This window comes from Myxine glutinosa, chromosome 11, assembly GCF_964187855.1.
Source record: "Myxine glutinosa chromosome 11, kmMyxGlut1.1, whole genome shotgun sequence".
Taxonomy (NCBI): Eukaryota; Metazoa; Chordata; class Myxini; order Myxiniformes; family Myxinidae; genus Myxine; species Myxine glutinosa.
The window spans coordinates 72,580,897-72,593,358 of record NC_136271.1 but is presented as its reverse complement, the minus strand read 5'-3'; the positions used below and the strand labels follow the sequence as shown (position 1 = coordinate 72,593,358).

At 44.5% G+C, this 12,462-nt stretch overlaps 1 protein-coding gene across 3 annotated transcripts in view; it reads right to left on the bottom strand.

Annotated features, from left to right (window-relative positions):
- The window catches only part of LOC137436762 (focal adhesion kinase 1), a 112,465-nt gene that overhangs the window by 10,462 nt on the left and 89,541 nt on the right, over positions 1 to 12,462 (bottom strand). For all 3 annotated transcript variants that reach the window (XM_078786760.1, XM_078786758.1, XM_078786759.1), the window contains 2 exons: positions 4,524 to 4,728; positions 493 to 607 (listed from right to left, as the gene is read on the bottom strand). In XM_078786760.1, coding sequence (XP_078642886.1) covers positions 493 to 607; positions 4,524 to 4,728 — 320 coding nt within the window. The remainder of the gene's footprint in view (positions 1 to 492; positions 608 to 4,523; positions 4,729 to 12,462) is intronic.

Below are 12,462 nucleotides of genomic sequence, written 5' to 3'. Positions count from 1 at the left end.
GGGCGCTATTCCCATTACATCAATTTAATCTTTCCGAACTCCTACTGCCTTCACATATTGCAGGTGACCAAGGAAAGCAAACTGTACCTGCTACAATTCAAAACTGACTTCTTTTTAACTTTTTGACTCTGAGACCAGCGCATAGAGAAAACAGTTTTTGCATGCATATATTAATTGATACTCGGAGGATGATTTCTGATTTTAATTGCTGTTCTTTCGTTTTCAGAAACGGTACACTGCCTATTTGATAGGTGGTAGAGCCCAACCCAGCTGCCCGAACCTAAAGTCTCAGAGTGCGGTCAGCTGGCATTCCATGTTGACCAGATCATGAGGGGCAGGTGGATTACCCCCTCCCAGAAGGTCACCAATGAGCCAGCAGAGTAAGAGGGGCGTTGAAGGACAATAATCAGAGTGATAAAGGAAAGAAAAAGGTGGAAAAACATACTGGGAGTATAATAGATGCAATAGTAGTAAGCCGGTACTGTTAAATACCTCATTAGTAAGGCTTAAGGAATCCCAGGCCGACAGGCGAGGCAAAACTGAGATTATTCTCTTCTGCTGATCCACCGTCTCTTGTTGCTGCTTGCGTTCCTCCTTGTACAGCTCACTAGCAAATAATATATTCACACATACTTCGATCAGAACAGTGAGAAATACCGGTGTTACGGAGATCGATGAAGGTGTACTTATTGTTATTCACCTATGGAGATTAAACAGAATGACATCCACACCTAGATCCAGAAATTACTCATCGGCTGTACCCTTTCCCCGGTTCTTGGACCCATCGTATAATCTGGCAAGTTGTAATCCCCAATAATCAATGATCTTATAATATGTATATACATGCGTGTGTGTATGTGTATGTATATATATATATATATATATATATATATATATATATATATATATATATATATATATATATATATATATATATATATATATATATATATATATATATATATATATATATATATATATATATATATATATACTGTATATATATATATATATACACATACAGTGGGGAGAACAAGTATTTGATACACTGCCGATGTTGCAGGTTTTCCCACTTACAAAGCACGTAAAGGTCTGTAATTTTTATCATAGGTACACTTCAACTGTGAAAGACGGAATCTAAAACAAAAATCCTGAAAATCACATTGTATGATTTTTAAGTAATTAATTTGCATTTTATTGCATGAAATAAGTATTTGATACATCAGAAAAACAGAACTTAATATTTGGTACAGAAACCATTGTTTGCAATTACAGAGATCAGACGTTTCCTGTAGTTCTTAACCAGGTTTGCACACACTGCAGCAGGGATTTTGGCCCACTCCTCCATACAGATCTTCACCAGATCCTTCAGGTTTCGGGGCTGTCGCTGCGCAACACAGACTTTCAGCTCCCTCCAAAGATTTTCTATTGGGTTCAGGTCTGGAGACTGGCTAGGCCACTCCAGGACCTTGAGATGCTTCTTACGGAGCCACTCCTTAGTTGCCCTGGCTGTGTGTTTCGGGTCGTTGTCATGCTGGAAGACCCAGCCACGCCCCATCTTCAATGCTCTTATTGAGGGCAGGAGATTGTTGGCCAAGATCTCGCGATACATGGCCCCATCCATCCTCCCCTCAATCGGTGCAGTCGTCCTGTCCCCTTTGCAGAAATGCATCCCCAAAGAATGACGTTTCCACCTCCATGCTTCACGGTTGGGATGGTGTTCTTGGGGTTGTACTCATCCTTCTCCTTCCTCCAAACACGGCGAGTGGAGTTTAAACCAAAAAGCTCTATTTTGGTCTCATCAGACCACATGACCTTCTCCCATTCCTCCTCTGGATCATCCAGATGGTCATTGGCAAACTTCAGACGGGCCTGGACATGCGCTGGCTTGAGCAGAGGGACCTTGCGTGCGCTGCAGGATTTTAATCCATGACGGCGTAGTGTGTTACTTATGGTTTTCTTTGATACTGTGGTCCCAGCTCTCTTCAGGTCATTGACCAGGTCCTGCCGTGTAGTGCTGGGCTGATCCCTCACCTTTCTCATGATCATTGAGGCTCCACGAGGTGAGATCTTGCATGGAGCCCCAGACCGAGGGAGATTGACTGTCATCCTGAACTTCTTCCATTTTCTAATAATTGCGCCAACAGTTGTTGCCTTCTCACCAAGCTGCTTGCCTATTGTCCTGTAGCCCATCCCAGCCTTGTGCAAGTCTACAAATTTGTCCCTGATGTCCTTAGACAGCTCTCTGGTCTTGCCCATTGTGGAGAGGTTGGAGTCTGATTGAGTGTGGACAGGTCTGGAGACGGCTTTGCGGTCGGTCTTTGCGGTCTTTGTGGTCGGAGACGGTCTGGCGACGTCTTTTATGCAGATAACGAGTTCAAACAGGTGCAGTTAATACAGGTAATGAGTGGAGAATGGGAGGGCTTCTTAAAGAAAAAACTAACAGGTCTGTGAGAGCCGGAATTCTTACTGGTTGGTAGGTGATCAAATACTTATTTCATGCAATAAAATGCAAATTAATTACTTAAAAATCATACAATGTGATTTTCAGGATTTTTGTTTTAGATTCCGTCTTTCACAGTTGAAGTGTACCTATGATAAAAATTACAGACCTTTACGTGCTTTGTAAGTGGGAAAACCTGCAACATCGGCAGTGTATCAAATACTTGTTCTCCCCACTGTACATATACATACATACATACATACACATATATTTGTAAATACATATACAGTATATATATACATACATACATACATACACATATATTTGTAAATACATATACAGTATATATATATATATATAAATAAATAAATCAATGGCCGATGCAATATTATTTTTCACGCAGATTTCACCCAGCAGAAGAATGCGAGAAAACATTATCTACAACCCTTTGCTTTCAGTCGTTACCCAATATCCTGTACCTATTTTGAAAATCCTCTGCAGAAACGTTTCCATTTGCTTTACTCATGTGTGTACCACATATGAATGTATGGAAACATGTGTGTACCACAACAAGTGGAAGGAATGTATGGAGACAAAAGGTCTGAAGGTGAATATCGGAAAGACGAAGGTGATGGCAAGTGGTAAAGCATGTGGTGAGGTGGAAAGAACTGGGAAGTGGCCCTGTGCTGTGTGCAGGAAGGGTGTCGGAGTGAACTCCATTCAATGTACAATGTGCGCTGAGTGGGCTGAGTGGGTAGTGGTCTGAGAGGGTCATTAACCAGTGTTGCAGCTACATTCAAGTGTAAGGTGTGCACAGAGGGAGCTGCAGATGGAGGAAATGTTGAGTTGGATCTTGGAGACGGCGTTAAGCTGGAAGGTGTGAAAACATTTTGCTACCGAGGAGACATGCTGAATGGAGAAGGTGGATCAGACTCGGTGATGGTTGCTAGAATGAGATGTGCATGGAAGAAGTTTCAGGAACTGAGCGGCATGCTGACGAGGAGGGGAGGGTCGACGAAGCTGAAGGGAAAGGTGTATGCTGCATGTTTGAGAAGTGCTATGATTTATGGGAGCGAGACATGGGTAATGAACATAGAGCAGCAACGAAGGCTGGAAAGGGTGGAAATGCGAATGGTTCGGTGGATGTGCGGAGTATCGTTGAGAGAGAGGAAGACAAATGATGAATTGCGAAAGATGATGGGAATAGAGCCTGTGATGGATGCTGTGAAGAGAAACAGGTTGAGATGGTTTGGTCATGTGTTGAGGAAGGATGAAAATGACTGGTTGCGAAGAGTGATGGAAATGAATGCAGAAGGAAGTAGAGGACGGGGAAGACCGAGAAAGACTTGGCTGAAGATGGTGGAAGAAGAAATGCGGGCAAGGGGGTTAACAAGGAGAGATGCAGAAAATAGGGCAAAATGGAGAAGATTGTCATGGGGACCGCAAGGCTAACCCCCGCTGTAGCAGGGAAAATGGCGTTGAAATGCCTGTTGTTGTTGTTGTACCACATAGGAGCATCTTCCTGCCACAACCAGACACAATGACATTTCACCTCCATTCAATATCCCTAACTTCTGCTTATTCTAAACAACACACAATTATATGTCTACAATCCTTTCTGCCAAATGAAGATTCGACGTGCAGTATTTTATAGTTTCTTCGCCTCCCCATCCCCCCACTGCTTGAACTCACGAAGCTGGTACCAATGCCTTCCCTCGCTACACCCGTAACACTGCTTTCCCTCGCTACCACACACAGTAATGCCTGCCCTCACTAGACACACACACACCACTGCCTTCCCTCGCTGCACCTGTACCACAGTCTACCCTCACTATACCCGCAGCACTGCCTGCCCTCACTACACACAGATTACAAAAGTAAGGCTGTAGTAAGCCGGTGTGTATGGAGGAAAGTGAGAAAGTTCAGGCCAAATGGGGGTATTTGTTCAACAATTTGACAGATGTTTGATACGCTCCAGTTTATCACTGTGCTCCTTCACCATACCCTCCCCCCTAAGATTACATAGATAGTAACACCACTTTGGAGTTCATACATTGGTGGCATAATTGGTGAAGCAAACCTGAGATTATGCTTGAGCTGATGAAATGGTGGCCGCTGGGCTGGGAACAGGCTCCAGCAGGAAGACATCAGGCCGAATAGTTTTGGTGGGCAGGTTTTTGGCAGCATTGGTCGCTCTCCAGATTCCACAGCTTGCAGCACATCATTATAAGGCCTATCATGGAATGGGCTCGCCCCGTATGACATGATCTCCCACATGCACATGCCTGTGGGTTGCGAGTCAGAAGACCGGGAATTTAAGAGAAAATTAGGAATCACACAGTATCCTGTCGTGTGTTACTCCAACCTAGGTATGGAAAACCTCTGACCCAAGGGTCAGAAGATCCGGCCCGTAACATGTTTTGATGTGGCCCACGTGATGATATTTACCCCGCCCATGTGAAGCGAAAAGTGGGGTTAAGCAATTGATACATGTTCATCTGTCCATCTGATCAGTTTGATCGAGGAACAACTGATTTAAATCGAATTTTATATTTTGAACATGGAGCAGAACATGGATAGGAAGACAAGTTTGCCATTTTACTGTAACTTATAAAAAAAAATAACCACCTTTAGAGGCCATTTTTCCCCACAAGGCGGGGGTTGGCCTTTTTCGGGAACCGTGGTTGTTGTTGTTTTTTTGTTTTTTTTTGGTCCCCTTTTTGAAGCAATGTTTTACGGCTGGATGCCCTTCCTGACGCCAACCATTTTTGCCACCTTTAACGACAAACAGGGAATTACCAGTGAACTGGTACTCAATTTGCCCACCTCGGAAGGATGAACAGGCTGAGTCGACCCCCCTGGCGTTAATTCAGCGATCGACCGGGATTCGAACCCAGGATCCTAGGTATCCTAAGCCGGCACCCTAGCCGCTAGCCCAACACCAGGGTATATTGGCCGCTGGGCTGGGACCTGCCCACCAAACCTAGCCGCTAGCCCAACACCAACACCAACATGTAACTTGACTCTCTGAATTTGGTTTGACCGTCCATGCGCAGAGCGAAGTGAAATAATCAAAGGGAGGCACGAAGCGCCCATCCCTTTATGCAAGGGATCGTTTCTCTGGATGCAGCTTTAACATGGGGACTGAAAATACGTTTCTCGGTTTCTACTGGACGAAATCGGCTGCAAAATTCAGAAGCAAATGCTTTGTACGTTGAGGTAATATGTTCCAAATTTCAGCAACATCCGTTTCCGCATTCTTGAGTTTTATTAAGAAAACCCTCGAAATCACGTTGGTGCCTGCCTGTCCATCCGTCCGTCCAAAATGTGCTAGCGCTCATATCTCAAGGACTATACATTATAACTAGCTGAAAATTGGAATATACATCGGTCAATAGGTCTATTTAATGGCTTTCGAAACAAATTCCACCTAAGTGCTATCGTTTTTGCTGTAAAATTAAGTGTATATATATATATATATATATATATATATATATATATATATATAAATAAATATATAAATAAATATATAATTATATATATATATATATATATAAATAAATAAATATATATATATATACATAATTTATAACTCTTCAAAATGTTATTACCCAAAACAAATGTGCTGGCTTAATGGCCTTATGGATAAGGCATCAGACTCCCAAGCTGGGGAGCTTGGGTTAGAGTCCCACCTGTGTTGAACAATTTTTTTCTTCTTACTTTTTGAAGTATTTTATATCATTGAAGGAACTGCGCTCCAACGCGAGTCGAAAGAATTGACGCGACCAAAGACGGAATTCGTCCGAGTTGCTTTATTGAAACAAAACAGCTCAGGTATTCTCCCAAGCCCGTTTATAGGGCAGCAATATATATACACATTTATGTCGGGAAGTTTGCCCGGCAAAAGCTATACCGGGCATGCCCGGGTGTCAAGGGCGAGCCTTGGAAAGGCGAGTCTGGACCTGCCCGGGCGTGTTTGGCTGCGGCCTGGCAAGTCGAGGCTGGGCGTGCCCGGGCGCTCTGGGCGAGCCCTGGAAAGGCGATAGCGGGCATGCCCGGACGCTCTGGGCGAGCCCTGGAAAGGCGATAGCGGGCATGCCCGGACGCTCTGGGCGAGCCCTGGAAAGGCGATAGCGGGCATGCCCGGACGCTCTGGGCAAGCCCTGGAAAGGCGATAGCGGGCATGCCCGGACGCTCTGGGCGAGCCCTGGAAAGGCGAGAGCGGGCGTGCCCGGGAGGTTCGGGCGTGCCCGGGAACAGTGAGTCCGGGCATGCCCGGGAGAGGCACGTCTGGCCGTGTTCTGGCCGGTGCAAGGCGATTGTGTGCATCCAGCGGTAACCGCTACATCATCTTGAATATAATCAAAGGGAGGCGCAAAGTACCTCTCACTTTATATGGGATCGTTTCTCTGTATGCATCCTTAACATGGGGACTGAAAATTCGGTTGTTGGCTTCTACTGGTGCATTAATTATATATACGAGCAACGGTACCCGCCCTATGGGCGGGGCTTAAATTGGGAAGCCCAAATGAAAAGGCAAAATCTCAGAAATTGAAGGCTTTTTTTTATTTTAAACGATTCATATAAACATCCGTTGAATCATATCACACGCAAATCATCAAAATCTAAACAGTACATGGCACCCATTTCGAAAAAAAGATTGAATTCTGCAAAACGGAAGCGGCCGTTGCACGTCTTTCTCAGGTGCACGTTTATGTGTGAAGAGTGCGCGCCGAATCTGTAACACGGAAGCGGCCGCTACACCTGTTTCTCAGTCGCTTTGCACACGCTGCCGTGTTACTTCAGAGCCGCATGTTTATATAGGAAGAGTTCGTCAGGAGTCGATCTACTCTCTCCTGGTACGTAGAATTTCAGCAAAAGCCACATCACTGTTCATATTGGTAAATATTATTCCATTGTGTTTGGAAAAACTGGAAAATTGGAAAACTTGGCAAAATTGGAAAAACAATATCGCCTATTTTACTCCAGGGGGTCCTCGGATTACCCACCCAAAATATCATTGCGATCGGTTCAGCCGTTTTTGCGGTACCTTCGAACGGACAGACAGACGGACGGACGGACATTTGGTGAATTACAGTAAGATATATAAATATACATATATACACACTCAATGCCCTGATAGATAAAGCATCAAACTCCCAAGCTGGGGATTGTGGGTTCGAATCCTGTCTGGGTTAAATATTTTTCCCCTTACTATGACGTCTTGTACGTGTACGGGTGCCAGCTTAGGATCCTAGGATCCTGCGTTCGAATCCCGGTCGATCACTGAATTAACGCCAGGGGGGTTGACTCAGCCTGTCATCCTTCCGAGGTCGGCTAATTGAGTACCAGTACACTGGTAATTCCCTGTTTGTCGTAAAAGGCGACAAACAGGGTTGGCGGCAGGAAGGGCATCCGGCCGTAAAACATTGCTTCATGTCGTAAAAGGCGACAAACAGGGTTGGAGGCAGGAAGGGCATCCGGCCGTAAAACATTGCTTCAAAAAGGGGACCGAAAAACAACAACAACCACGGTGCCCGAAAAAGGCCAACCCCCGCTTGCGGGGAAAAATGGCCTCTAAAGGTGGTTTAAAATTTTTTTTTTTATGAAGTCTTGTACGATGAACAAATGCATTTTGTTCGTATTTAAAATGTATCCTGTGAAAAATGTCAGGGGCATAGAAAAGGCCCCTTTATATAAGGGTATGTGCCATGTGGCAAAGTAGAGAAAAGAAGGGACATTCCATAGGTTAGAGAAAATGTCGAACAATATAAAAGGAGGGACATTCAAAAAATCCTGTGTGCATGCTGGACTACCCTTGTGTTCTTAGGAGGAACCAAGTAATGCTCTTGAAAAGTTCATATAAAGGGGCGACCGACATCTGGCAAATAAAATACATTTACTTCTTCACGCAGGTGTATGAATCAAATCAAAAATCTCGTGTGCATGCTGGACTACCCTTGTGTTCTTAGGCGGAACCAAGTAATGCTCTAGAAAAGTTCATATAAAGGGGTGCCCGACATCTAGCAAATAAAATACGTGTACTTCTTCATGCAGGTGTATGAATCAAATTGGCGCCTGAAGGCACCAATGACGTCATATGATTCGATTTTGATGAAGATCTGAATATGGATTCGGATACGAGAACTAGATGGTATTCATGGAATACTTACCCTGCGCAGTCAACTCTTGTATTTCTGAAGGTTTTTTTTCTTTGATCCAATATGGCTGCCAGACCACGTGACATAAATTTATATTCTCTAATATAATTGTTGCATAGATAATGCTCAAGAAATTTCATCTTCATCAGACTAAACGTTGTCCCTGTCAATTTATGATGTCATAATGAAGGCACCAATGATGTCATCATTAACATATCTTATTCCCCATGGGGTGTACTTGACAATCAGCCATGTTTCAATTTTTTCCATTCAGCGGTTTGGGAGATATAGAGGTGTAACGTTTTTCCAAGATGGAGCCTGTACCACATGACCTATGATGTCATAATTATCAGCAAAAAAAAAACTACAGGCAGAGGTGCTCTTACGGTAAAAAGTCATGTCAATCGGACCAATGGTTGCTGAGAAAATGAATTTTTAAAATGCAGACACGGCACATGGACAGCACACAACGCTCAGCAACCGTACGTTTGACGTATGTGTGCAGTGTGCCGTATGTGTGTCGTGTGCCGTATGTTGACATGAATACGTGCCGTATCTTGGTTACACCTCTATATCTCCCAAACCGCTTAATGGAAAAAAATTAACATGGCTCATTGTCGAGTACACCCCATTGGGGAATAAGATATGTTAATGCTGATGTCATAGGTGCCTCCATTATGACGTCATAATTCGGCAAGTACAATGCTTGATTCGATCAGTCTGAATTTTTTCGCTGCAATTCTTGGAGCGATTGACAGGAAATTTTCACCATAGGAGGGCCTCCTCCTGAAGAATATTTTAATGATAATTATGACGTCATAGGTCACGTGGTACAGGCACCATCTTGGAAAAACTTCACACCTCTATATCTCTGAAACCACTCCATGGAAAAAATTGAGACCTGGCTCATTGTCAACTACTCCCCATGGGGAATAAGATTTGTTAATGATGATGTCATCGGTGCCTTCGTTATGACGTCATAATTCGACAAGTACAACACTATCCGATCATTATGAAAAAAAATTCTCAGCAACTGTTGGACTGATGGACACAAAATTTTCACCATAAGAGCACCTCCTCCTGTAGAATATTTTAATGATAATCATGATGTCATAGGTCATGTGGTACAGGCGCCATCTTGGAAAAACCAAACAACGTTACACCTCCATATCTCCAAAACTGCCCAATGGAAAAAAATGAAACATGGCTCATTGTGAAGAACACCATATGGAGCATTGGTGTTGTTAACGATGACGTCATTTGTGCTGTAATTATGACGTCATAATTCGACAGGGAGAACGTTTAGTTTGATCAGTTTGAAATGTATTGAGCGTGATCTCTGCAGAAATTATATTAGAGAATATAAATTTATGATGTCATCGCTCACATGGTCTGGCAGCCATATTAGATCAAAGAAAATAATTAACGTGCAAAAACAGAAGAGTTGGCTCGCACCAAGTTTACTGCGCAGGGTAAGTGTTCCATGAATACCATCTAGTTTTTAAAGTGATTCTTCACCGTTAGAGATCGGGCGAAAAGCGATTATATGACATGATATTTTAAAAAAAGTTGTGGCCAGTTATGACTAAACTTGGGGGATGGGTTGGTTCGGTGATAAGAACAAGCCGATTCAGTTTTGGTTCAGGTCTGAATCCAGGTCTGACCTATCAGTGGGATACTGTGTCTCCCTCTTCCAAATCCTGGTGGTGTCTGGTCAAATCTGTTTCTGGTGTTTGTTCCCCCTCCATCCCCTCCCTTACCTCAAACGGCTACACAGCTGACTCCGCACGTGAAAAAGCTGAATGCCTCAACTCTGTGTTTGCCTCTAAATCTTGTGTCCCAAACCCATCCCTCTCTGTACCCACCATACCCAGTCGTACCCAGCTGCTCCTGGACTCCGTGTCCTTTCCTCCTGACAAGGTGGAAAAGTTTCTGTCAACCCTCGACTCCGATTCTGCAACTGGACCTGACGGCATCAGCCCACGGGTCCTAAAATCCTGTTCTTCCGCTCTTTCACTCCCTCTCTCTGTTCTCTTCACCCTCTCTTTTGCTCAAGGTCAACGGCCATCTGCTTGGAAATCAGCCAACATCACCGCTTTGCACAAAAAAGGTGCAAAAACAGATCCTAGCAACTACAGACCAATCAGCCTTCTCCCAATTATCAGCAAAGTCATGGAATCCATCATTGCTTCAGATATGAAATCTTTCCTCTTCTCCAATGGCTTGATCTCTGATCATCAATTTGGTTTCAGACCAGGTCACTCTACTCTGGACATGCTGCTTCTGCTGTCTCAACAATGGATGGAGGTCCTCAATGCCAAACAGGAAATTAGAGCTGTCTCCCTCGACATATCACGTGCCTTCGATACGGTCTGGCACCCCGCTCTGCTCACCAAACTCTCCTCCTTTGGTATCCATGGAAATCTCCACGCATGGCTGGCGGACTTCCTCTCTAGTCGTAGTCAACGTGTGGCCCTGAATGGGTTTCTCTCATCTCCTCTTCCTGTTCAGGCTGGAGTTCCCCAAGGCAGTGTTCTGGGCCCTGTGCTTTTTCTGGTCTTCATCAATGATCTCTCTGACTCTCTTGAAAATCCTCTCTATCTCTTTGCTGATGACTCCACTCTCTGCCGCTCCATTCCTCATCCCTCAGATCGGCAGTCTGCAGCCTCCTCACTCTCTGCAGACCTGGACAAAATCACAGACTGGGCAAACAAGTGGAACATGTCTTTCAATCCTGACAAATCTCACACTCTTACGATGTCTCTCCGAAAAGACCGACTGGTCAACCCTCCCATCTACTTTCTGAATAATCCTCTCCAAGAAGTTCTGTCACTCAAGCTTTTGGGTCTCACTATCTGCCATGATCTTTCCTGGGAAAACCACATTTCCAAGCTGGCCTCCAAAGCCAGTCGCCGACTGGGCATCCTCCGTCGTGCGAAGTCCTTCCTTGGCACACCTGAGCTCCTCACCACATACAAGGCTTTCATCCGCAGCTCAATGAAGTACTGCTCTCCCCTCTGGGCTGGTGCTCCTGCCTCACACCTAGCTCGTCTTCACGCTGTTGAAACCAAAGCATTCAGAATCATTGGAATCTCCCGCGATGACGCTATCTCCGAGGGCCTTTCACTTAATCACCGCAGGCAGGTTGGTGGTCTTTCCGTATTCTACCGACTCCTCTCCGGCCTTGCTCCCCCAGCTCTCTCTGGGCTCTGTCCCGCAAATATTCCTGCAGGTCGCACAAGATCTGCCTGCAACCCTCTTATGGTTAAACTGCCAAAATCAAGACTCTCTGCTCACCTTCACTCCTTCATTCCTCTTTTCTCCCGCCTCTGGAACAAACTCCCTCACTCTCTTCAATCCCACTCCTCCCTCCAGGTCTTTAAAACGGCTGTTCACCACCATCTGTTATCTTCCCCAATCCAAAACCTTGATCTTTTCTACCACCGCTAATTTCACCCCAAATCCACTTTTTTGAGGTGACTTTTGACTTCTTTCCAGGAAGTCCTTGGTGTCCTTGCGTTTTATACCTATCCTGCCTCCCCCCAGGCCCTCTCCCTCCCACACATCTCCCGATGTCCCTGCTCTCAAATGTTGTGTTTGTGTGCTTCCTCCCCTTCTCTCCCCATCTTGTCGACCGCTCCTCTTTTTATATACTTTGTTTGCTTGTTTGTTTGATTTGTTTGTTTGATAAATGTTAGCTCTTTCACGAGCCTCGACTCTGTATACAAAAAAAAAAAAAAAAAATACAAAACTTTAACTTTTGAGCCTGGCAGAGCTATGCGCTTTACCAAGTGCCCTTCTAGTTCATATATTAAGTGTTGTTAGATCCATAAGCGTTTATGGAAATCATTTGAAAGT